The sequence below is a fragment of the Annulohypoxylon maeteangense genome, assembly GCF_022496945.1.
Source record: "Annulohypoxylon maeteangense strain CBS 123835 unplaced genomic scaffold GGS22scaffold_2, whole genome shotgun sequence".
NCBI lineage: Eukaryota > Fungi > Ascomycota > Sordariomycetes > Xylariales > Hypoxylaceae > Annulohypoxylon > Annulohypoxylon maeteangense.
This window is the reverse complement of record NW_025953249.1, coordinates 1,686,650-1,710,997: the sequence shown is the minus strand read 5'-3', so window position 1 is coordinate 1,710,997 and position 24,348 is coordinate 1,686,650. Positions and strand designations below refer to the sequence as shown.

Sequence of the window (24,348 nt, the reverse complement as noted above, 5' to 3'; positions counted from 1 at the left end):
CTGGCTTCTTAAGAAATAGGCCAATTATTAACAATTGACAGTTGTGTATCATCAGAACGAAGATGGGTTGTGGGTATATATCCCCTTCGTACAAGTTGAAGAACAAAGCTCTCTTACCGGACCTAGATGTGCAATTGTAAATGTAATGTTATATTCAGCAGTGACCTCTATGGGCTTCTCAAAACTACCCAGGCTACTGCTAGCTAATAGGGGTTGATTGGATGTGGATGAAATGAAAGCCCGTGTCTTCGTTATTCATAGTCAGATCCATGGCAACTAGGTAGTTAGCCAGCTTCATACACCGTAAATAGTGTCGATATGTAGATTTAGACACTATGTGCTCGATATAATGTTCCATTCGTTCATCATATAGCACCTAATTCCTTCAGCTTCGAGATCAAGCCATCAACATCCTCAACCTTACCACCACCCTGTCTCGGCGCCGGTTCTGTAACAAGTTAGCATGCATCCAACATCAACTCAACCCACAGCCTCTGTCCCATCAACCACAATATCTCAAGGGGGAAAAACATACCAGTAACCTTAACAACCCTCAACCTCCTCTCATTCGCAACCCCCAAATCGCCCAAGCTCATCTTCACCAGCGGTTTCTTCTTCGCCTTCATAATATTCGGCAAGCTCGCATACCGGGGTTCATTCAATCTCAAATCCGTCGTAATAACCAACGGCAGCTTCGCACGAACCGTTTCCACGCCCCCATCCACCTCCTTCGTAACCTCCACCAAATCGCCCTTAGCAAACGAAACCTTGCTCGCCTGCGTAGCCTGCGGCCAGCCCAGCAGTCCCGCGAGCATCTGCCCCGTCTGCGCCGCGTCGTCGTCGATGCTCTGCTTGCCGAGAATAACCAGATTGCTCTTCTCCTTCTCGACAGCCGCTTTCAGCAGCTTCGCCACGCTGAGAGGTTCGAGGTCCTCGCCCTCCTTAACGTCGACGTGTATGCCGCGGTCGGCGCCCATCGCCATCGCTGTGCGCAGCACGTCTGCGGCCTTTGCCGGCCCCGCCGAGATCACGCATATGTCCTCGACCCCACCGGGCGCCGACTTCTTCTCGCGGATCCGCACCGACTCCTCGACCGAGAGCTCGTCGAACGGGTTCATCGAATGTTTGACGCCGGCCGTCTCGACGCCCGTCTGCGCCTTGTTGACGCGTGGTTTGACCTACGAACCCCCCAATCTCAATGTTAGCCATCTCTCTTCTCTTTCCTAGCACCATTTTCAAGCAGACAGGTAAGGAATTGCGATCAATTGAAACTTACCGCATAGTCAATGACCCGCTTTATGGGCACTAGAATGCGAAGTGCAGACATGGCTTATTCGCAGCTTTTGCTAGCTGTCTTGTAAAAGGCGAGAAGAGCGTGGTAATAAGTGAAGCTTATTCCGCTCGTCTAAATGTTCGGAATAAAGCTCCGGTTCAATGACGAAAATCCGCGACCGAGACCGGCGGTAGCCGCGCTCCCACTTAAAAAGCCTCGGCCAAATATAGAGTTGACCACGTGATAATCTACCTATAAACCCCTTTTTACGTACGAAATATAAACTGAGATAATGTTAGGTTGCATGCATATTATGATTTGTTGTTACATGTAGGAATGTATAATTATTGGATGGGTTGCAATTGGTTTAATTCTCAATACAGTGAGGTTGGTTATCACCACAGTTGGGCATTAAACTCCAGTAGCTATTAAAAAAGGAAGAAAAAAAAAGAAAGAATATTCCGAACCCCTTTATTGATTCTAATAAGCATAGATATATATACTAACCTAGACGCTACCCAAAACTCCATCTAGGTGACATAATTATACAGCTGACATCGTTTTTGTCATCTAGAGGTATAACTCGTATAACTCATACACCACGATACTCATATAGCCACCTCGCTTACCTATGCTTGCTTCTTATCACCAACCCTAGTCCATCACATCATTACCAATCGTCCCACTCGTCGTCCTTCTTAGCCGGTGCCGAAGCATTCTTGTTACCACCCCTACCCATGGCCGAGGTTCCTACGGAACTGTACTTAGGGCCGGTACCGTGTCGTTGATCTGCCACGGCAGAGAAATCATCCCAGAAAGCCTTCTTACTCTCATCTATCGGGGCTCCCCTCTGGCCCTGTCCCTGGCCGTTAGACCCCTCAACGAATTGGTTGAATCGTTCCTGCGCAGTCATCGCGCCGGCCTGTGCAGCCTTGCCTACATTTCCCGCTGTCGCTCTCGCCTGCGCCGCAAAGTCCGATTCCGAGATCTGTTTGTATCGTCGTTAGCAACTTAATTTTCCTCGCATCTATGCGCGGTCAAGCAGGTGAACGCCGCTTCTCACCTGCTTAGCCGTAGGCTGAATGAAATCATCGTTGAATCCTTTCGCTGTCTTGCTTACTGTCGATGTGAACCAGCCGAAGCCTTTCGTCAACGCAGCCACGGGGTCCTTCTGCACATCCGAGAAATCTGGGAGGCTTCCTCCATTACCGCTCTGAGGTGACATAGGCGTGTTTCCGAATCCGGCGTATTTCCCACCTTGGCTTGGTGGCAAGTCCGCCGATCTAGATGCATTCTCCTTTCCTAGCCGCGCAAAATATTCATCGTCGACCTTGGCCTTCGTGCCCGTTCGGCTAGGACTTGCTGTCCGGCTTCCGCTCGTTGCCACGCCCTGGAGCGGTGTCCCGGTTCTACTGATCTGCTTCGGGGCAGCCTTCGCAGCATTGGCAGAGGGCTGAGGTGTAGGTTTTCGCTCGCCGGGTACGTAATCTTTCCCCTCGACCTTTGCGCCTAGTCTCTCCTTCCATTCCTCACCGACCTCGCCGCTGTACCTTTCTGCGATGGTGGCATCATCCCAGCTTAGGCCGCGCATCTTCGTATCCTCGTGTTGCTCGAAGAATGATCTCCATCCTTGATTACCGCCCAGGCGCATACGTTCGATCTCGGCCTGCTTGAAGGCATCCATTGTAACGGAGCGGACGAAGGAGATGTGGACACCCAGGCCCCGATGGACACCGGCGCAGGAGAGGCATATGAAAACGCCGAACTTGGGAGACGCCCATTGTGGGTTCGGGGCATTGCAATCGCAGCAGATATTATTATTGTTCGTTTTTTGAATGGCCAATAGCTAAAAAGGAAACGGTGATCAGCAAGCATCTAATAAGAGGCTAGTTGAATGTTGACGCGTACTTTTGATCTGGTTTCGGGATCGACTTCCCACATGGCTTTCGAGGCCATGATGGGCTATGGTTTATGTTGAAGAGTTATGAGGGTTGAGCTATTGGTCGTTAGAAGCGAAGCATTGAAAGCGCCAATATCAGTCACTCGAAGTTTGTCAAGATCCGGGTAGTCTATTAATACGTGGTAACAATAAACATGATGCAGGTGCATAGGTGCATAATCATCAAGATTAGCAGAATAGGGATGTCGGATGCCAAGACCGATTATTCACGCTAACCATATTGGGGTTTAGCGCGTCTATCCCTGACGCACCGACCAGGGGAGAAAAAAGAAAAAAAAATCATCCATGAATATTTCTTGCCGACGATGTGTAGTGGGATGCTACTAGGAACTTGGGCATTCAGTCTGGGTACATACATCAATCCTTAAATTTTTATGAATATAATAAGTGGATAAGCTCCGGGTCATATAATTAATCATCAAACTGGCATTCACTTTCATATCCACTGTAAGCTCTAGAAATGCATCACGTAGACGAATCATGTATCCATATTCACTAGGTCACGTCGAAGAGGTCGTATCATCAATCCGTAATCATCGTATCTATTCTGCTCGCGAGAACTTTTCCGAGCCTACCGTACCCCCTCCGTTGTCCACCTAGTGTACAACCCGTGAAAATGCTCGAGGTGGTTGTTAAAGTCATCGTGAATTAAGGGGCGTGCCAAAACTAACATGACAGTCCAGACCCCCGTCAGCCAAATGCAAATACTGTTGATGGTATTTGCCTACTGACGATATCTGGGACCACGTCATGCCGCTGCCTTGGTGCATCTGCGTAACTATGGTGAAATCAAAGAAAGAAGCCATCCCCGACGTAATTCGTCACGTAATCTCGATCGACGCATAAAATAAGACGTTCCGTAAAATAAGCAATGGGTTGTTCGGTAACCATCTCTCATAGGAAATTAAGCCGGTTCGTCATCGAGATATGTTTAGGCCATCTAGGCGGCGGCCGGAGCGGCCTCCTGCTGGCCATTGGTCTCATGCTCCTGAGGAATGTTGGCTTCCTCGTCAGTCTTGTCAGGGCTGTCAATGGCGACCTTGACAGCAATCTCACGACCCTCGATCTCCTTGCCGTTCATCTCAGTGACGGCCTTCTGCTGGAGCTCCTCCGATGCGAGGGTGACAAAGCCAAAGCCGCGACCCTTGCGGGGCTCACCACGAGCCTGCAGCTTCTTGATCATGAATCGAGGGATGGGTCGCAGAGCGATCTTGGCGGAAGAAGGCTGGTAGTCCTGGAAGAGATCCTTCAGCTATAGAGAAGTTAGACCATGGCCAGTTTTCATTCAGGTTTCACATATCAACATTACCTTCTCCTCGGTCAGGTCGTAGGGAAGGTTAGCAACCATGACCTTGTTCTTGGAAGGGATGCCGTCAGCAGGAGGTCCGCGTTCACGGCGCTCACGGGGAGGGCCTCTCTTCGCGGTCTTATCAGCCTTGTCAGTATCCACCTTGTTGGTGATATCGGTTAGAGGAAGAACCTCGTTGTCGGCTGGGGCACCGGTAGCTCCCTCAGTAGCGGCATCATCCTTGGCACCATCCTGGATTTTATGTTAGCTCAATCATAAACACGTAAAGATACATAGAACAAGGTAAAACATACAGCTCGGCCGCCACGACCAGCGCGACCAGCACGTCCACGACCTCGGCCGCGGCCACGTCCAGAAGGGCGACGGCGAGAGCCCTCAGCACCAGTATCGCCGTTAGTAGCACCCTCAGCCTTCTCGCCAGCCGGCTGGGGAGTGCGGGCAAGCTGAACAGAAACCTTGCGCTCGAGGATCTCCTTGCCGGAGAGCTCGGCGATGGCACGTTCAGCCTCAGTGGGTGTGGATAGATCCACGAAGGCATAACCGACAGGGCGGTCGGTGCGAGGGTTCTTGGGGATAGAGACGGATTCACTAGGTGATACGAGTTAGCGTAGGCACCGACATAACGCCCATTTGTAAGGTGCAGATCTTAGCGAAAGCAGAGCAGAGCTGACAACAGGACAATCCTAGCCCATTACGATAATTCATAAGACCACCTGCTATCGTTGCACTGGTTGCTTGTTGTCATGGCCCCACAGGAGCAGGCATGTGGAAGCTCAACATGTCGGTGTGCCCAGGTGGGACAGGGCAATCCATAATTGACCGTATGAGTCAACACGTAGGCAATCAAACACAAATTGTTGATCGCTTGCATAGATGCGTGTTGTGCGAAGCTGTAGGAAGGAAGAAATGAGGGTGAACTTACACAAGATAGCCCTTGAAGAATTCTTTCAACTCCCCCTCGGTTGTCGCGTAGGCGAGGTTACCGATGTACAGGCGGCGACCCTCGGCAGCGCTGGCGTGGACGGCATCTTTGTTTTCATCCTTGCCAGTGATTGAGGTATTGCTCAGAGCGTTCGTAACGTCGTTGACGGCAGCGTCAGCAACTTTCTCCACGGTGGTGGCCATTGTGATTGATGATTTTCTAGGTGGGAGATTAGTTGGAAATAGGTTGATTGACTTGACGGAAAGCGATGGTTAACGTTGAGGACGTTCGGGTTCGGGTTCAGCTATTGAACTCTTGAACAATTTCGGGGGAGGAATAGGGTGGCTACGTGCCCTAGAGAAGATTGAAAGAGTTGGGGGTTTGAGTTGACTGTGACACAACGAGCTTATGATTGATGGGATTTGAGAGGTGTGAAGAAGAAATGGAAGAGAGACCAGATGTACGGACGCGGCCAGAAATTTTTAAGGGTTGTTGTTTCTTGTGTGGGTCAAGGAAAAGGATAGAACTACGGCAGGTGTGGGGGAAGTGCATATAGATTGCTTGGCAGGTGCGTACGGTCCAATGGGAAAGAAGTGGGCGTGCGGGTCAGCATTGTCACTGTGGGTACGTACCTTGTCGTCAAAATTGCGTGAGCTAGCACCTATCAACGTAAGATTCGGAAAGCTTCAGTGCGCGACCTAATGACGTTATTATTAGCTCTCGGTAAATTATTTATCGCGGAGAGGTTGAGCTATGCAGGCAAAAGAGTAAAATAAAATAAACGAGAGGCTTACCAAGACCAGGAGGCTCGTAGGTTATAGGGACGTCGGTATGGGTTGGACGGGCTGGGGTAACTTGACAAGTGGCGGGTTGTTTGGTTTTTGTTTCGTGGCGAATAGCGGTTAGAGGTTATGTAAAAGGTGAAAAGATTTAAAAGGTGGGAGGAAACATTCATGCGGTCAGGTAAAGACTGGCAAAAATAAAAAGGTGGGAAGCGGAAAGAATCGTCAATGAATTTGGTAAAGCTGGTAGGTGCACACACAGTTCAAAGTGCGAGTGAGCCTACTTGTTCCAATTGGCAACTTCAGGTTGTTCTTGCCTTCAACTTTTTAAAGTTCTGTACCTTCCGTGGTGAACGGTACCTGAGGATAAATATTAAGAAAGATCAAACCGATCGATTTAAATAGGGACTTTAAAGCGTACCTACATGTATTTACCAAGCAACATTCACCTTCAAACCAGTCACACGCGTACAGACATTCAATCTACATGTATGGATGATGTTGTTGCGTATTCCTCTATTTGAAGTTCAATACTCTGATCAAATATTCCGATCATCAATCCACCTAGTATTCATCATAATAGGTATGTATCTATCCGTCAAGTATTCATAATTTAATACCTAGCATCAAATATTCCTAAGTCATCATTTTCGTCAGTTATGAGTTTGTCCTTTTAAAAAGCTAAGTTGGTATAGCAGGCCATCTGTAACCTGGATACCTAATAATAGGTAAGAATTCCTTAGGTAGGTAGGTTGCATGATTTTCTACGCATCTGGATATCCGAATTGTTGCGCTTAGACGTAGAAGTAGATCGGCGCTGACATCTTCCTAAGGTCAAGCTTCGGTAAGATGCCTGCATTGTCGAAATTGGATTCTGCGAAAAGCTCGGGGTGCATTGAGAATAGCAAATTACGCCATGTCAGTGCTTGCTTGACGCGTCTTTGTCAGCTGGAATTCGAGAAAACGCTTCCAGAGACAATCCGGCGTATTAGCCCTTTTCTGTCACATCCACTGTGCTACCGTGTCGCGCACGCGGTTCATCCAAAAAGGGAATTATGCCAGGGCCTTGTTTCTTATTGATGGTTTTTCTTTCCATACGCGAGCTAGAAATCCAGTCATAAATCGGTTGACATTCTGGAAGCTTTCAAAGAACCTTGTCTCCGGGGTTTCGATGATCGAGCCACTCGATGGGGACGAAACGAAGCCCTGCAAGGATCTTTCTAAATACACCCCTTTCTTTATTCATCATTCAAACACCTCGCTCACCTATGATCCTAGAGAACCTGAAAGAAAACGTCCCCCCTTTTTAACCCCTTATAATCGCATCGCTATTAAGAAAAAAATATAATTTCGTTAAATTCTTGCAGACCGTGCTGAATCCCGCGGGTTATTCAAAACCCCGAGATAGTCCTATCACCGTGGTTTGCAGATAAAATCCTCCCAGTCGCCAATTCCTAGAATTTTTGTTCTCTTTTCAGCGAATAGGTGAGCAAGGCTTTACGTCGGTAAATGAGTCTTCTTAATATCACATTCAGGTGTCTATGTATGCGAGGTACTACAACACAGTAGACAAACACGTTGTTAGCTTTGGTCCACATGGCTTTTGCCGATGTCTTCGGCTGGGTTAGGTAGCTTGTTAAGTAGCTCCTGTTGCGTGCATGAAATATTGCCTGCCAAACAAGCAGCCTTACCAGAATACCGGCACCTCAAGAAATGCAGACGACCAAAAAATTCAACCCAACGTTACTTTGCAGCCCGGCTATGGAAAGGTGACTGAAGTTGTCAAACTACCAGTTACTCGTCACAATTCGCAAGATTTACCGATACATCTGTACATACTAAATACTTATATCCTACCCACCTGCCTAGATTACCTAGTAGTACCTACCTGCTTAACCGCGCGCAAGAGCAGTCAGCACCTGGCAGCTAAACTACCTACCTTTATCTAGCGCCGTGCCCGAAGGTTTAAGCCTATGGTCCTGACAAGTGTCCCATCATGTATGGATTTCATCCACCTACTAACCCATCTATTATGTAAGTTAGGGGAGAACTATGCCCTACGAAATGGATCTAGAGGGTCCTGCGACTCCTGCCCACACCTGCCCACATGTTCGGAAGTTTAAATCCAATCATAGTCTGTGCATATCACGTGGGGAATGGACTCTATTGTCGTAGCATTCAATATTTTCCACGTTCCGCTTGAATGAGTTCCCACAGCATTAAGAGCAAATGCTATTATACCTATCGGATGTACCGAAGATGTCGGGTTCGATTTCATAGCATTTCTCTGTCTCCTTTCCGACGGTGAGCAGATACCAAGTCTTGAAGAAAATAGAGTGCTTTATAAGATTACAGATCTAAGCTTAAGTGTGATTGCGCTAAACCCGCTTTGCCAGTTGTATACCCCACCTCACCATATCTCTCAGGTCGTAAAGTGTATCTACCTAAGCAGTGCTTGGAAATTATCAGTAAGTTAACACTTCGAAGTATTCTTTGGTCATATGCCTTCACAATGTACCTGCATTATCGCAACACTTTTCTACACAGAAACGACAAGGAATCCGTGTTGTTTGGGAGTTTTGGTGCTTTTACTATTATTAGAGCTAATCCTAGGGGGTTGACCCAAAGTCATGAAAATTTTGGTAGTACTTAACTTTTTACTTTACTTTAAAATGTTGAAATGCCCGGAAACGCCATATACTTAATGAAATCCACATACATCGCTTAAATCTTCAAAGTACAGTTATATTTCGAAGAGTTTCTAGGATTTCACTAGTATCAAGTCTGAAAGTTACCCACCTTGTAGGTATATAATAGGTGAACAAAACTGGTCGTTTAAAGAGATATAAGGATTGGCAACATAAAATCCATCAATGAAAGTCACCACGGGTCATATATAACAACGCTAACAGCTGGCATGATTAATCGTATTACCTACCTAGGTACTTACTTACCTAGTGAGTACTTATATTGATCAGTATCATGGAGAATATGTCAAGTGTTACAGTGTATATACCAAAGACAAATCAACGTTAATCAAGGTCAATACGCCATGGAAGTTCCAATCGATTATTGGTTGCTGATCTAAACATATGTCTATATATAAGTCAGTATTTCGAGGTTATGAGCCCCTATGGAAGAGCTATTCACGCTATTAGTTATAGCAAATAGGTTTTCAGATGTTAAGTAAACAGATTGAAAAAGGGGAACCGAAGAGTAAGGTTCCGATCGGACAAGGATACTACCTAGGTACTTGCACGGACCAATGAGGTAATAAAGTTCTTACCTTACATAGCAGAGTCTTTATCTTATCAATCTCATCATTCAAGGTTTACCATTTAACCCTTGTAACATTTTGTTTCATTCTTTTCTTATTATAATACTTTCTCAATGTTCATGATGACTTCGGGGCTTGATAAAGACCTTAACGACAATGGAGATAAAACGACGAAACTTGAGGATAGGCGCATGCTTATCCTTTACGGCTCCGAAACAGGGAATAGCCAAGACCTTGCCGGTGACCTTGAAAGGCTCGCTGAGAGACTACACTTTAAAACATTTGTGTGTGAGGTGAACGATGTCGAACTTGTAAGTCGAGTACGAACAGCCGGTTCATTCATTCATTCACTTGTTTATCGTCACATTGCGAAGTTCGTTTCCCGTTTACCTGCCTAGGTAGCCAGTCATCTTTCTTCAATGACATTATCCACCCCTTTTACTTGGCCTTTTCCTTAGGTGTGTTTTTACTAGGTGCACGGGACATACGTCAGATCCCCTCTAGTTCCAGGTAAATTTTACCCAAGGTAGCAAATATACGCATTTCATTCTTTGGAGTGTTGTTTACTTGCATCTTGGACCCGCGCTCTCCTACTGCTTATGCAGCCATTTTGGCCAACTTACCAACGAGATGCACCTGGTAACAAGAACCTGCCTCATTTAGAGTAATTTACTACAATACCCTTTGATAATATTCGTCATTTCTACCACCGGCCAAGGCGAAATTCCTCGGAACGCAATCAAATTCTGGAAGAGCCTCCTGCGCAAACGACTACTACCGAACTGTCTACAGAAAGTTAACTTCACTACATTTGGTCTTGGCGATAGTTCATATACTAAGTAAGCAACGTACCTCCTTCCAATTTCTCGCATCTTATTTTTATTTCCTGGGTCATTATTTCCCATATTACATCATCACTGACTGAAGTTTTTTCTTTTTTATTTCCTGCAGGTACAACTGGGCAGTTAGGAAACTTCACAAACGTCTAGAACAGTTAGGTGCGACCGAGTTCTTTCCCCGTGGCGAGGCTGATGAGCGTCACCAAGACGGGTATGTCTCTCCGAATTCTACATGTTTGCTAATTTTTATTATGCTTTCCTCATCCCCTTTTTTTCATTTCATTATTTGCCCGTCTTATTCAAGTTTCTCGATATTTTTGGGGAACACGGCTACTCGCAGTTCTAGACTAATATTTTCTGACAGCATCGACGGCACATTTCTAGCTTGGTCGCTAAGCCTTCGGAGTCATCTTCTAAAAGAATATCCTTTACCCGAAGGCTTATCGCCTATACCCCCGGAAGTTCAACTTCCCCCCAAATTCACATTAGAATTAGTATCCAATATGGATACGTCAGATGAGCCAATGCCTGACCGGGACACGCGAGAGTCTAAGGTCCCGGGCAATCCAGACGCAGATGGAGCTCTTGCTACCGCCACATTACCAAGTGGCAATTCTCATCCCGTCTACCAGGAAAAAGCTCTTGATAGAACTGCAGCGCTTTTCAGTCATCCCGACACGCCTAACCCAAATGCTCTGGAGCAGGCTCTACGGGCAGAGAGGATGTCCATCAACAGCAACACCTACGCTGCTCGTTTATCAGAGAATACGGCTAAGGTAATTAAAGGCGGAATAGATACTCTGGATAGACCTAATGTACTGAGAGATCATCCATCAAAGTACTCTCTAGAGGATTCGAGCACTAAGGAGGCACTTCCTCCCGCAGATCTTCTTCCTATACCTCGATCATGGTCCGCCACTCTCGTAGAGAATCACCGAGTTACCCCTGCTTCTCATTGGCAGGATGTTCGCCATCTAGTCTTTGACGTCCCTTCACAGCCAGACACTTCTAGAAAGGGAGACTTGGGCCTCTTCAGTTACGTACCTGGCGATGCAGTCGTCATCTACCCCAAAAACTTTCCCGCGGATGTGCAAGCGCTGATCGATTTGATGGGTTGGCAAGATGTCGCCGACTTGCCTTTTGAGCATCGTGCAGCCCAACTGCACATGCTATATACACAGCCTAGAAATTGCCATCCGCTTACTAATTCTACCTTACGACAACTCCTACTCCATAACTACGATATCACCGCCATTCCTAAGCGCATCTTCTTCCAAGAGATCGCGTTCTACACCAACGACGCTACGCACTCGGAACGGCTCAGGGAATTTTCAAACCCCAGTCTATCAGACGAATTCTACGACTACACATCCCGTCCTCGACGCTCCATTTTAGAGGTCCTGCAAGACTTCCCGTCAGTCAAGATTCCTTACGAGCATGTTCCGTCCATCTTCCCCGTCATGCGTGGTCGGGAATACAGCGTTGCAAGCGGCGGTTCGCTTCTTAAGAGTGGAGATAATCACCAGGTCACAAGGGTTGAGCTCTTGGTAGCGTTAGTGAAGTACAAGACTGTGTTACGAAAAACCCGGCAGGGACTTTGCTCTCGTTATCTGGCATCACTAAGTCCCGGAACTATCATCAACATGACTCACAGGGAGTATGACACTCTACAGACGGAGCTCATTCGTAGACCGCTCCTAGCGATTTCCCCGGGCACTGGCGTTGCTCCAATACGCGCTCACGTTTGGGACCGTCATGATTACGCGGATGCCGGTGATATCCTCTTGGTCTACGGCGGACGAAATCGCGACGCCGACTTTTACTTTAAGGATGAATGGGACACATTCGGCATCAAGGTTCTCACGGCATTTTCCAGGGATCAGGCGGAAAAGATCTATGTACAGGACCGTATCCGCGAGAACGCACTAACGATCTGCGATATTATTCAGAAGAGATGCGTGATCTTTATCTGTGGAAGCTCGGGGAAGATGCCGGAGGCAGTTCGTTCAGCCCTGTACGATGCTATGGTGATTGGAAAATTGGCTCCCGACCGAGAGGTGGCCAAGAAGCTGCTACACTCGCACAATCCCATGTGGGAAGAAGTCTGGTGATGTGGAGGCAAATTGATAGCAATTATCTATCCGGACTGGGTTAACTGAACCACTGTACAAGTTGTAGCTGTCTTCGCTAGGCTAGAAACTATATGGGATGTAATAAAGAGCATCTCGAAAATTGCCCAAACGTATATGCTAGAGTGAGTGTCTCTATGTGACTGCCAAGTAAATATTGGGGGGGAACTGTTGGTTGTTGATTTATGATTATCTGGTGGTCTGAAGTAAGATGAATCGTCATTCTATGCCTTATAAGCAGGATAATACGCAAAAGCCCCTTTGAATACTTCCACTAGTACCAATTGTCAAGTATTCCACCAGAATCCATGGTTATTATTGCCGGAATTGCCAAGTGATTTCGCATTTCACTATTATCTAGGGGGGGCCTTAGATATATACTGAGGTCCCGTACCATATCTTGAAATTTTGTATAAGGGGCATTCATTACAATATGGTAATATTTGTAGGTACTTCCATGTAGCTGAGTTAGACGTTTTATGGAAGTAGTACTCTGCGGTCAGTTTATGATGGGTTTTCGCATATACCTAGTAGGGAAACAGCTCGTTACGATGAGGATTGCTTGATATTCTCTCGTAATTAGGTAGGTATTACCTACCTAGGTATATTGAAAAATTACTTAACACTTATAGATGACATATAATCCTATATCTCAATTACCTACCATATCACGAACTCGGGTGTCAAATTGTCTCACCCAATCATGACTTCCCTTCCCCCGGCTGCTTAGAGATCGGTGGGAGCTATTGAAAATCTGTCGCCTCCGTGGATTAGTGCCGGCATGCTGCCGTCATGAATAGACAAGCGGAAATAGGCCCGAAGCAGATCCCACAAGTCCGGGAGTTGCTCGATGGGTCCCAGACCATAGTGTTTCTCCATATAATGTTGCATGAAGTTGGCGTTGGGAAACTAGCGATTATCATATGATGGGGATGACGCAGCTTATTGTGTGTTCTCTTAACATGCCTATAGACACTAGGATAAGGGCTATTGTATTTGCCTCGAAAGTCTATGAGAATATTCAAATATTAGAGTTGTAGAAGTGGATATGGCAGTGATGCGTGGAAACAACATCACAATATTCAAACCCCTGTGAATTAACACCATGTACAAACCAGTAATAAAAATTTCTTATTAGTATGACGAGGACGTGTTTCGGCAGGTTTAAGGAGCCAGTTACTTATTGCTAGATTTCTATGGTAGATCTTCCATCTTCACCCGTCTAAGCTGTCGAGTACTATAAGTAGATGGTATCTTATTAACAGACAACCATAGAACCATTACTCATACATTGCTCAGCATACAAACTAATTACATCCCCGAAACTAGGTAAGTAACTGAGAGAACGAGTATCTCTACTATAACCCATCCTCAAACATCAATACTCGAATTCGTACAGACGAAACAGCAGAAAAAGGCATTGTCCGCCTCTTACCCGTCCGTAAAAACCTGGAGAAGACGCATGACGAACAAGCCCATAGCCATGTGTCCAGAACCCCCAAGGCAGAATAGCGAACAAACCGTGGCCTCGGCCCCGAAGCCGACCCCTGTCTGCGCCACCGACGTCGCAGCCAAAAAATCCAAGTGCCGGTAGGCCTTCCGAAAGCAGATCTCTGAGCCCGGAGGATCGACTCGGGCACATTTCGAATAGAAAGAGTGCATCGTACGGCACTTCCACATTCCACCCCTGTCTTCCGACCATGCCGCGTGCCACGCCTCGTCCATGTTGAAACAAATCAAGGTACATACATACGTTCATAATATGTACTGTATATTGCATGAGGCCGTATTCCCATCCATGGTAGGCTTTTTATTCTCCCAGAACCATGCCGTTTACGTGCGCATGAACCCAGGGGATCTCCGCTGCAGGGACCTTCCCCGGCGACGTTTCAAAAAGCGATGTGGCCGGGGCAAGCCGACGTAGAATTTTCTCGATGACGAGTCACAACTCACAAAACGGGACGCATGTCAAATTTCAACATGCAGAGAACTTCTCTTTTCGGTGAAGCAATCCTTTAGAAGCGCGTATGTACTGGTATGTATACATGTAGAAAATTTTGCCTCGAGTACATAGGTACGGTGGTAGGTACCTTGTTGGTCCCTAGACCCCAACCCCTGACAATGCGGCTCCAACATGCATCGGTCGATCACCTAGCGTACCTATCCTAGGTGAATAAATTACATGATGTCCTTCTAGGATCCTTCGATCGCCTAAAATGATAGATGCAAGATGTGAGATGTATATGTTTGCCCCACGGGTATCATAACGTCGTTAACTTGAACGATTGATTTTTCGTACTGCCCCCCCTCTCCTTCATTTCCATTTTGCGCCATGCGAAGATGAAACCAACCGCTTGAAAATGTATGTATGGTAGGCGAGTATACACGTAGACAGCCTGAGCGATAGTACAACAATTGGGAGTTTTTTTTCTTTTTCACAATAGGGCAAGGCACCCGACGCCGACCGAGAAGAGGCGCTGCAGTCCCCAATCTGGTCTTGGATTTTGTCCTCCGTTTCCTTTTCTCTCCCCCACCGACCCTGATCCCGTCGCCGCTGGTATCGTCAAAGCGGCATTATTACCGCCACTGCTACCACCACGACCCGGGCTAAGCGTCGTGGTTGATGCCCCTGGTGCCCCCAGAGTCCAAGTCTCCATCCCAACACCTTCGGGGCCGATAGTCAGAGTATGTTCCCCAATAATCGTAGTCAGGGCCTCTGAAGCTCCTATCCCGACGTGGAATGTGACACCGCTGATCTCAACTGCTGTGAGTCCCATCTGCGTGACCGTGGCTCCGCCCGCGATTGCGTATTTAGTAACTCCAGGTGCCGCTGCAATACCGCCTAGAGTCTGGTGATGAATGATAACACCCATCGGTGCCACGAGAACCGTATCCCCATCTACGACCGTTGTGAGCGTGGTGCTAGCGTCGGGTCCGTAGGTGAGTGTGGTGCCCTCGATGATGATTGTATCGGATCCGATGGCAGTAATAAGCTCGCCGCCCATGACGGCGGTCTGCGTCGGCCCGGGCCCGCCTGCGGCGACGTGGAGGGTTTGCGTGGGGAAGACGATGTCTGTGGGCCCGAGGGTTATTGTCTGTCCCCTAACTACCACTACCGTGGACGTGGGTTTGATAGTAAATATTGTACCGTCTATTGTTGCGACGGAAAGCCCGTATGTCACCCCTAAACCTCCTACCGAAGTCGTTATCGGTGTAGGGGTAGGCATGAAACCAACCCCTACATTAGACGGAGGCCGAGTAATGGTGGCACCAGCGCCCACCACCTGAGACGGACTGATGATAAATGAGTCGCCTCCTATAATTACTGTAGACGTTTGTTGCGCTGGATTGTCGATAAATGTGTGGTCGCCGATTATTACTGCGCCGGGCTGAACTATTACGGTAATTGGAGGCGAGCCGGCACTGTTGCTACCGCCATTGCCACCATTTTCATTTCCATTCCCACCACTCCCGTTCCCGTTTTCATTCTCGCTTCCATTTCCGCTGTTTTCGTTATTTTCCCCGCCATTCTCTCCGCCATTTCCTGTATCAATGTCATTGACTGGAGTTGGTGACGATTTAGCTGATTCGATAGGTGTTGGGTCTATACCATATCCAGGGGTAATCAAGTTTCCGCCGCTTATGGCTGATTCGTGGCTATTTGGCCCAGAAGGAGACCCGCCATAACCGGGAGGCGTTTGGGTCGGAAAAACCACAGCAGGATTCTTGTCTGTCGTAATCAATGTGACAGTCGTAGTTGGGTTGAGAAAGTTATTTGTCGTTGTAGTGTGGATAAATGAGCATGTCTTACCCGTGCTGTCGCAAAAGGTTATGGTAAAACGCCCTGTTGGGCTTTCTTTGGGAGTGCATGGTACCGGTGTGCTTATTGGCGGGTAAGGGGGTATATAGTCGGAAGGATCTCCACTCCATGTTATCGTCGATGTGTAAATGATAGAATATGAAGTGACAGTAACGGACCCGCTATCCTTCTCCGGGCACTCGCTCGGTGTAGCAGTAATGGTAGGGGTTGTGCTAATAATTGATGTAGTTTGAGTCACGGTAAGGGAGGGCAGTAAAGATGCGCTGGATGTGTCATTCCAGCCCCATGGTCTCGATGTCGCATTGAAAGAGAATGACGACGCTATTGGGGGCGAGGGGGCTCCTACGCCCGTGTTCGAAGCAGAGCTTGAACTGCTATCAAGGATCTTTGAACTGCCCCTTATCGGTGTTGACGTAGGCAATACAAGCGTCGGCCTCGCAATTGTGGTAATAGTTCCTAAGTTCAAAGGCTCAAAGAAAAGGTCAGGCGATGATAGAATAGAGCTCCCGCCTGAGGACGTTGTAACGACAGACGCGTCATTAACAGAATTCGTAATCGGCGCGTCTGAAACAGTATCTATAGGCCTCTGATACGTCTCTGAGCCCGTTAATATGAAACTAGAAGCTAGTATATCAGGTGAGCTTGTAGACTCCGGGATCACCGAGTCGTTGCGAGATGGTACCCTTTTGTTGAATTGGCCAGGGCCGTATTCTAGAAACTCGTTAGCATTGAGAGTGATTGAAACAATTGATGGGCCTCGACTGACCGGCCCTAACCAATTCTAGGCCATAACTTGAGGTCACCACAACACATAATACTATTGAGTTGATAATGAGCATTGCTAACCCGGGGCGAGTACGGTTATTCGCCCCTATCTCTCACCCGGTGCTTACACCGGCGTGTTTACTTCGAGAAGGGTCCAAGTTCTCGGCTTTACATCTGGAACTTAAAGGGAATTGATATGGTTTTATCAGAAAACGCATCACGTGTAGGGTGGAAGCGAGACAAGACGTCGCAATAACCCCACACCCACTGGCGAGAAATGCTCGGCTGAGCCGCGACTTTTTATGTGAAGCACCATGATTCGGAATTGGCAGAAGTCCAGGCGAGCTAAGACCTGTCGGTAAGTGGCTCGCAAGTCCCGTAATGAATTGGAACGCAGACACGGGACGTTTAATGGTGAGTGGTTGTAATAAGGTGAAATTGATTTGCAACCGTTTGGGTGTTCTTAGTGGTGGGTCGATTCATTTGGGATGCCGCCTAATAAGGGGAAATATGCATATCCCCGGAAAACAAGAACCCCATACGAATAGGTAACTACTTCGCAAAGCTCTCAAATAGACCTGTTTCGTACATATAAGCGAGGTTTTTTACGTTGTACCACTTACATATTTGTTTCTAGGTAGTTTTTATGTGTCTGCCTAGGTGCCTAAGGTAGACATATAACCTCATGATTCTACGTTCGTGTATTACTTGGATACTAGGTAGCTTTGCCGTCGAGCGATTTATTCCGGTAGGCCTCTTGTCCGATAAGCCATAGCTGAAGAAAAAAGAACCGAGAAACGAGTTTGTACGAGAGCGGAGATCTATACATATGATAAAGTAAAATGGCGAAATGGAAGTAACGAAGCGACGATCAATTAAATTTGCCGGATGAAGGCCAGATTGTATGGCATGCTACACTCGTACCGAGCGCAGGGTCCTATAGGTGCAGAGGCAGAGAGGTTAACGCCGTATAAACAGCGCCCGACTCCAAGTACAGGTGGGAGGTGCTCGCTTAAGCTGCCTATCTTGGTTGTTGGTAGCATCTTGGGGTCTCGTTGCGTAAGTCTTTAGCAACTTGATACGTTCCAGGTATCCGGGGAACATTGATAGGCGTCTTCGGGGTCGATGACGCAAATATTATAGGAAAAAAAATAGCAGACGAATAATTACTCTGTAGGATTGTTATGAGAGAATCCAGCGGGTTTGTCGGTTTGTCGGTTTGAACAAGGCTGCTGATCCTGTAGCCTCATGGAATCCGGATCAGATAAGTCTAATGGTCGAGACCAGCGTCCAAATACTGGCAATGCGCTGGGGCGCTGCCCCTGGTAGGAGGTAGGTACCTAAGTGGTAGGCATCAACTTCGACTGGTCACAAGTCCGGCCATAGTTTTATGGGAGGTAGGTCAGCCAAGAAATCCTTCCGCGCTCCTCTCGGTATTAGCTGGATGTTCCAGTTGGAGATCCTGATGGCGTTCCTCATTTGAGTTTCTGGTGGCCTTTTTAATTTGCGCGCATATCGTACGTAGAAGACAGGTCTAGAATAGATAACAAGTGTTCCCGTTGGTCTATCGATACCGTCGCTTTGGTTGAAGCTGATCGTCTAGATTCTAGAAGGTGAGAGCGACGATCTGGAAGCTTTGAGCAACCGAGAAGGGGAAAATATGACAAGATGACAAGATGACAAGCATTATTGAGTAACATAGGTAGATATTGATCTTGTCAAATAATATTTGATATTGAATAGGAAATAGGAAATAGGATTAGGTGAGCTCCAAGATAGGTCCTTCCGGCGGACAACCCCTTTCATCCCTATCAAGGGTTGGTCTCGATGAGGAAGGGGCATTGAAAGAGAACCTTGGTAAAGAAACGCAGAAGGATCGATGGCGGGGGATAGGCAATTAGAACCTTGGACATTCAATTCGGAGGATTATTCATCTTTGTGCTACGCAATTGACGGAATTGACGCAATTGATGACCCGCCGATCTCAAACAGACTCTCAATTCCCTCGATTCCTTATCGTGTCACTTTACTTATCCTTCATTATGCCCGCAGCCTCAGTTTGAACTGTTGAATTATACGAGGTAGAGTGGGAGATACACTCTTATGAAACCGTCTAAATACCGCAAATTCATTCTTGAACATACCATTATACGCGTACAGACTACGCGTCGGTCTCGGTCGCTTTTTATTACTCGACGTGTCGGCAGAAAAGGTCTTCGATCGTCTTATTTAACCAGCCCTGTCCAAGTAATTTACCACGTATTAACTAGTTTTGGCCATTGCCCAGATATTCATGCGCTGGTCATCAGATACCTAAAACTGCTAGTTGCCGGTTCCATTCCAGATGCTACCTCGTACCTCAGTTAGGTAACGGGGGCGCAACACTGCCGAAAACCGCGAAGACCGTGGGCTTGTTAGGCTTGTCAAACAAGATCAACCAAGCAGCCAAGTCAACCAATTGATCAACCAACTGGTCAACCAACTGGAAGTCAGTGGGTCGATCTCTAGTGCCGCAGACTCTACTATGCGTACCGTGCTCCAGCACAGCGAAACAGTTAGATGTGGTCGCAGTAAAATGTCAAAAAGTCCCAAACGACCCCAATTAGTCGACGTACGTACTATCTAGAAAGGTTCCAGCCAGTTGGACTTTTTAGACTTCAATGACAGTTACCGAGAGATAGCTATCCCTGATACTATTGTATTGTACCTTACCTATCCTGCCTATCCTACCAGGTACGTACGCACTACTGTAAAGGATGATCATCTGGGGAACACTAGACCGAAAAGCCACGCGAGAGGATGAGGCAACGCAGCAGCCAAAGCCGAGAACCAACTCGCCAGTCTTACAGCGTGCTTCAAAACCACTCCTCCGCCGCCTCTCTCCTGCATAGTAGCCAACTTAACTAAGACAATACATCATAAATTGATAACACGTAATAGCACTAAGACATAAGACATCCATACGAGCTACACAACTGTTCCTGACAATATTACCATCACTGACGCCTAAAACAGATCGAGTTCCAATAATTCTTAAAGAAGCTCGAGTTAATAGTCCTAGTCAGATAATCAAATGCGTCTTTGTCGCATTCCGCGTATTGTATCAACGAGGTCTACCCCTCTCGAGTCAAGCAAAAAAAGAGAGGGAGAGAATTCGATGTTCCATATTCCATGCAGGTAGCGTGGTCATACCCCTGATGGACACCCCCGGCACCTCCACCGGTAAGACCATGCTGACCTGCATTTTAGCCACAAGATGAACCCCCTGCCCCCATGCCCTGTCCAATATGCATGTACGGGCGCACATCACTGCTACCGGTAGGTACTAGATAGCACGCTCCGTCGATCTACACTGAGCGCGGGCATGACATGGGATGGCATGGACCATAGCAGGCATGGCATTGGGCAGTGCCTGTGTAAAACCCGTTCGTTAGCTATACCCCGGCAGATCCCGCCACTGACGGAAATCTGCCTTGACTTTATCATTTTCGTTTGTATTCTCTCTTCTTGCAAACCACCACGAAATTTGGTTCAACAGAGTTTATACCTACCCATTCGACTTTAGGTACGGCGATAGAGACATGATAACGATCGCAAACATCCCGACTCGCTCCATTTTCGGAATTTGATGGATTTGGATGAAAGAGAAAAAGACTTATTTGGACGTCTCTACTAGCCTGATGAAGCTTTGGAAGGGAGATAGGTGGTGACCTTGCGCGTCTCCTGTACGACTGCCGAGTTGGTGCGACACAACAGACAATGTTGACATATTTTCTCGCAACCATCGTCGGGACGCTGCTCGTACCCGATCTAGTCAATGCCGACGACATCGACGCTTTATGGATCGAACCATCACTGCAATGGCACGTCGATCCGACTTTAATTTTGTGATGGATATGGAGTTAATTGTGACCTAGGTACGGCATCGATGGTAATTGGTCTTCAATTGGCCTCTTCGTGGGAGAGCCAGCACAGGAGATCAACGTCACTATAAGTACGAGCCTGTCCGAAATATGGGTTATTGAATCTGGCGGCTGTAGTCCTAGTAAGTAGACTCGGAACTTGAAAAGATGCGAAATCATCGGCTTTAGCCAATACCCTGACACATTATGATCAGATGTCCGTTGCGCCGACGCTCGTGGTGGCATTTATAACACTAGCGCATCGCAAAGTTGGTCACCGCTAGGCGCATGGCAGCTCGGTTTAAATTATCTCGGGCTGGGAGGAAATGGCGACTACGCGATGGAGACGGTCGTTGTTTATGATAGCGTACGTCGTTGGCAGACCTCCTTTAATAAGCAGGTCGTAGCTGGCATCAACAACACCGATTACTATACCGGATACTTTGGTTTGGGTATTACTCCTGGCCGCTTCAACAACGTTGTTGCACAGAGTCCCATTGCTGCGTTAGTTGAACAGGACGGTACCATCCCTAGTCATAGTTATGGATATACTGCTGGGGCATACTATGGTGAGTTTTAAGTTGAACTGGGTACCATGGATGCGCTGTCTAACTATAATCAGGAGGTTCGAGAGGAACACCGTTGTCTTTGACTCTAGGTGGTTACGATACCGAACGTTTCGAACCCCACGACATCAACTTTAACCTCAATGCTACTACGAGGCAGCCAGAAGTGCTCATAAGAGCCATCACTGCGTCAGTATCTAATGCTAGCGATGCTCCTACTTCCTGGCCAGCCTCGTCCGTGGCGCTATCATCTTTCAACGAATCCGTAACAGCTCTGCTGGACAGCTCAACCCCTTATCTTTGGCTTCCAGGATCTATATGCGATCGATTCGCTGCCAGTTTAAATCTCACGTGGAATGAAACTTTTGGGCTATACTTATTTCCAGATAACAACAATCTTGAGCGATACCGCTCGTCCCCGGACCTCTCGTTCACTTTCACGCTATCGAGTGCGGACAATCATGACGATTTTGGACACCCACTCAATGTTGCTGGAGTTGTGAACATCACAATTTCTGCTAATGCATTCATCCAAAGTCTTCGCTATCCATTTATGAACCTTATCGAGTTCGGTGCTGCAGCAGTACCCTATTTTCCTCTGAAACGCACTGAGGAAAACGGACCTGTTATCATTGGAAGAAGCTTCTTCCAAGAGGCATATTTGATCACGAATTACGAAACGAGCAGTTTCTCTTTACATAAGGCCATATTTCCGGGGAACCCACTTCGAGATACATCGATCAAAACTATAGCAGCTTCGAGCAACAGTCCGTATCCTGGCCCGCCTGCACGATCTAGTACCGGAGGTGGTCTTTCCCATTCCCAAATCGTGGGCCTGGCGATAGGAGTTAGCTTTCTCAGCATAATAGCAATAGTGGCTTTGTTACTTTTGTGCCGAAGAAGGAGGAAGCCGAAGACTACAGAAAGTTCGGAGGAGGCTTTCAAGGACAAAGCTTCTACAATCGATTCGTCGCCACCTACTACCCCCGTAGGTCGTATAGTATCTAGGATATCGAAGAATTGCCCGATTCGCAAAGCTAGAAAGGGGGGTGCCCGCGAAGAGCGGGAGGAGCGCGATGAACACGAAGACCACGATTCGGATAAAGAGCTTAAAGTATTTGAATTCGCTGCGGACCAAAACCACGAACGCTATGAATTGCCAGCTTCAGGGCCGGTAGAGTTAGACGCTACCAGGAGTAGGGATATGGATAGCAGTGATGGAGAATCACACAGATCGAGCGATTATGAGTTTGCAAAATATCAATTGGAACAACAGAGGCAAGGTTTGGTTCCCGAATATACTCCTCGTACAGCAGAGTCGCCGGTCAAAACATACAATATCAGTCCAACATCACAATACGGTCCATTAAACCGCATTACCGAGTCCCCATCACCAACGTCGAGCCCGACGTATGATAATTCAAGCAACAATATGCCTTCGCCACTAAGTTCTCAAAGCGATTGGACAAATAGAATACCAGATAGCTACTCCCCTCCCATGGGGTTTGTCCCTTCACAGACGCTCTCACATTCAACCTCTAACCCAAACCTTACATACGCACCGTCATCACCATCATCGCTTAGCAGTCCCGGAACAGCTTCGATAGGCCGTTCTGCTTCAACCACGGGGTTTGGCATGTCGCTGCAGCCTCCTACAGTTGGGCCGCCTCCCGCCTCATTCCAGAGAGCACCCATCGACGCATCCCGGGTGATCTGCTTGGGTCCTTTACCGGATAATGTTCGCTTACCCAATCAGCGCCCCCAGCAATCTACACAAGCTCCTCAGATACCTCAGTTGTCGATACCCGGAGTCCTCCATCTCGACGGCGAAACATTCTCTTATCCGCCTATCCCTCCTATTCCAACTACCGAGGAATGCTATCGTGCTTCCCGTCGCGTGTCTACAGCCGACACTCTAGGAAGCAACTATACTGTCGAAGAGGAGGCGCGCATGGCGGCGGCCCGGGAAGCGTCACATACTCTCGGCCGAATAGACGGCGCCGATCTGATCCACATACCGCAACCGGCATCCAAGCGATACAGTTGGGAGGAGCCATAAAACAAAATTTCTTTTCACATATCTCCACCCGCAACGTGATGTTCACGGGAGGCCTTGTCGTTTTCTTAAGACATTGTAATTAGTCACATCGACCTTGCTCGACGCACATATTTTCTTCTTCAATTTCCTTTATAGACTTGTATATACATACCGAGTACCTACCTTACTAACCAACTAGCAACGGAGTTTAGCGGAGCGGAATCTTTGTATTTGCTTACCGTGTTTTCTTAGCGGGATACATGCCTCGGCGACGATGACAAGAGGTATGAGGGAGTGTGTTTTTCTCTCTCTTTATTTTTCCCAAAGCATCAAACTGGCGTTTAAGTCGGGCGGCTGTTATCGAAAGTTCCCCGCGCACGGTGCCGTGTTGTGTGTGGGGATGTGCTTGTAGATACTAATTACGCTGTGGGACGAGAAAGAGATTGGACGGACGGATGGATGGATCGTGGGTACTTTACGCTGTTGTGCGAAGAGGCTACGGGTCGGTGATGTCGATGTCAATATTACTACGAATGAGATGTTTGCTGTAGGTAGCGCTTAGGTTACCGTACGGACAAGCTAGTAGATGATTAGCTATACTTAAATGCCAAATTACATAAAATACTCGTCCTCGAATGCTGATATTGTCTACTTATTTTGATTTATTTACATTGTTTGCCCAATGATATAGTACTTGCCTTCCCCGTATGCTAGCGCAATTGTCTCTGTTGATCTCACTACAGGTAGGTACTAAGTATTATGATCC

General features: G+C 47.4%; 6 protein-coding genes across 6 annotated transcripts; 2 read left to right on the top strand and 4 right to left on the bottom strand.

Annotated features, from left to right (window-relative positions):
• Positions 1 to 129: 129 nt before the first annotated feature.
• Positions 130 to 1,433, bottom strand: GGS22DRAFT_153010 (electron transfer flavoprotein, beta subunit). Its single transcript, XM_047959776.1, has 3 exons — positions 1,277 to 1,433; positions 536 to 1,178; positions 130 to 448 (listed from the first exon to the last, which is right to left on the bottom strand). The coding sequence occupies exons 1-3, from the start codon at positions 1,325 to 1,327 to the stop codon at positions 366 to 368; spliced, it is 777 nt and encodes a 258-aa protein (XP_047822883.1). The 5' UTR covers positions 1,328 to 1,433; the 3' UTR covers positions 130 to 365.
• A 270-nt stretch (positions 1,434 to 1,703) lies between these two features.
• On the bottom strand, positions 1,704 to 3,520 carry GGS22DRAFT_153009 (ArfGap-domain-containing protein). Its single transcript, XM_047959775.1, has 3 exons — positions 3,182 to 3,520; positions 2,337 to 3,119; positions 1,704 to 2,261 (listed from the first exon to the last, which is right to left on the bottom strand). The coding sequence occupies exons 1-3, from the start codon at positions 3,227 to 3,229 to the stop codon at positions 1,944 to 1,946; spliced, it is 1,149 nt and encodes a 382-aa protein (XP_047822882.1). The 5' UTR covers positions 3,230 to 3,520; the 3' UTR covers positions 1,704 to 1,943.
• Positions 3,521 to 3,944: 424 nt separating this feature from the next.
• Positions 3,945 to 5,945, bottom strand: GGS22DRAFT_66678 (RNA-binding domain-containing protein). The gene is made up of 4 exons (XM_047967730.1): positions 5,465 to 5,945; positions 4,836 to 5,130; positions 4,543 to 4,773; positions 3,945 to 4,485 (listed from the first exon to the last, which is right to left on the bottom strand). Exons 1-4 carry the CDS (start codon positions 5,665 to 5,667, stop codon positions 4,174 to 4,176), a joined length of 1,041 nt encoding a protein of 346 aa, XP_047822881.1. The 5' UTR covers positions 5,668 to 5,945; the 3' UTR covers positions 3,945 to 4,173.
• Positions 5,946 to 9,625: 3,680 nt separating this feature from the next.
• Positions 9,626 to 12,603, top strand: GGS22DRAFT_152998 (riboflavin synthase domain-like protein). Its single transcript, XM_047959774.1, has 4 exons — positions 9,626 to 9,834; positions 10,187 to 10,362; positions 10,475 to 10,573; positions 10,727 to 12,603. The coding sequence occupies exons 1-4, from the start codon at positions 9,637 to 9,639 to the stop codon at positions 12,471 to 12,473; spliced, it is 2,220 nt and encodes a 739-aa protein (XP_047822880.1). The 5' UTR covers positions 9,626 to 9,636; the 3' UTR covers positions 12,474 to 12,603.
• A 1,995-nt stretch (positions 12,604 to 14,598) lies between these two features.
• Positions 14,599 to 17,303, bottom strand: GGS22DRAFT_66638 (uncharacterized protein). Its single transcript, XM_047967729.1, has 2 exons — positions 17,078 to 17,303; positions 14,599 to 17,022 (listed from the first exon to the last, which is right to left on the bottom strand). The coding sequence occupies exons 1-2, from the start codon at positions 17,148 to 17,150 to the stop codon at positions 14,927 to 14,929; spliced, it is 2,169 nt and encodes a 722-aa protein (XP_047822879.1). The 5' UTR covers positions 17,151 to 17,303; the 3' UTR covers positions 14,599 to 14,926.
• Positions 17,304 to 20,178: 2,875 nt separating this feature from the next.
• Positions 20,179 to 24,208, top strand: GGS22DRAFT_152992 (acid protease). Its single transcript, XM_047959773.1, has 4 exons — positions 20,179 to 20,939; positions 20,994 to 21,121; positions 21,194 to 21,547; positions 21,601 to 24,208. The coding sequence occupies exons 1-4, from the start codon at positions 20,836 to 20,838 to the stop codon at positions 23,601 to 23,603; spliced, it is 2,589 nt and encodes an 862-aa protein (XP_047822878.1). The 5' UTR covers positions 20,179 to 20,835; the 3' UTR covers positions 23,604 to 24,208.
• Positions 24,209 to 24,348: the final 140 nt, after the last annotated feature.

Excerpts from the sequence above, each read along its gene's own strand:
- GGS22DRAFT_153010 (XM_047959776.1), bottom strand. The coding sequence starts at position 1,327 with ATGTCTGCACTTCGCATTCTAGTGCCCATAAAGCGGGTCATTGACTAT. Across the intron at positions 1,179-1,276 it reads AGCGGGTCATTGACTATGCG|GTCAAACCACGCGTCAACAA; the intron begins GTAAGTTTCAAT and ends GGGGGTTCGTAG. Across the intron at positions 449-535 it reads GAGGGTTGTTAAGGTTACTG|AACCGGCGCCGAGACAGGGT; the intron begins GTATGTTTTTCC and ends AACTTGTTACAG.
- GGS22DRAFT_153009 (XM_047959775.1), bottom strand. The coding sequence starts at position 3,229 with ATGGCCTCGAAAGCCATGTGGGAAGTCGATCCCGAAACCAGATCAAAA. Across the intron at positions 3,120-3,181 it reads ATCCCGAAACCAGATCAAAA|CTATTGGCCATTCAAAAAAC; the intron begins GTACGCGTCAAC and ends TTTCCTTTTTAG. Across the intron at positions 2,262-2,336 it reads TTCAGCCTACGGCTAAGCAG|ATCTCGGAATCGGACTTTGC; the intron begins GTGAGAAGCGGC and ends CGATACAAACAG.
- GGS22DRAFT_66678 (XM_047967730.1), bottom strand. The coding sequence starts at position 5,667 with ATGGCCACCACCGTGGAGAAAGTTGCTGACGCTGCCGTCAACGACGTT. Across the intron at positions 5,131-5,464 it reads TTCTTCAAGGGCTATCTTGT|TGAATCCGTCTCTATCCCCA; the intron begins GTAAGTTCACCC and ends CGTATCACCTAG. Across the intron at positions 4,486-4,542 it reads ACGACCTGACCGAGGAGAAG|CTGAAGGATCTCTTCCAGGA; the intron begins GTAATGTTGATA and ends ACTTCTCTATAG.
- GGS22DRAFT_152998 (XM_047959774.1), top strand. The coding sequence starts at position 9,637 with ATGTTCATGATGACTTCGGGGCTTGATAAAGACCTTAACGACAATGGA. Across the intron at positions 9,835-10,186 it reads AGGTGAACGATGTCGAACTT|AGTAATTTACTACAATACCC; the intron begins GTAAGTCGAGTA and ends TGCCTCATTTAG. Across the intron at positions 10,363-10,474 it reads GGCGATAGTTCATATACTAA|GTACAACTGGGCAGTTAGGA; the intron begins GTAAGCAACGTA and ends TATTTCCTGCAG.
- GGS22DRAFT_66638 (XM_047967729.1), bottom strand. The coding sequence starts at position 17,150 with ATGCTCATTATCAACTCAATAGTATTATGTGTTGTGGTGACCTCAAGT. Across the intron at positions 17,023-17,077 it reads CCTAGAATTGGTTAGGGCCG|AATACGGCCCTGGCCAATTC; the intron begins GTCAGTCGAGGC and ends ACGAGTTTCTAG.
- GGS22DRAFT_152992 (XM_047959773.1), top strand. The coding sequence starts at position 20,836 with ATGTTGACATATTTTCTCGCAACCATCGTCGGGACGCTGCTCGTACCC. Across the intron at positions 20,940-20,993 it reads ATCGAACCATCACTGCAATG|GTACGGCATCGATGGTAATT; the intron begins GCACGTCGATCC and ends ATTGTGACCTAG. Across the intron at positions 21,548-21,600 it reads TACTGCTGGGGCATACTATG|GAGGTTCGAGAGGAACACCG; the intron begins GTGAGTTTTAAG and ends AACTATAATCAG.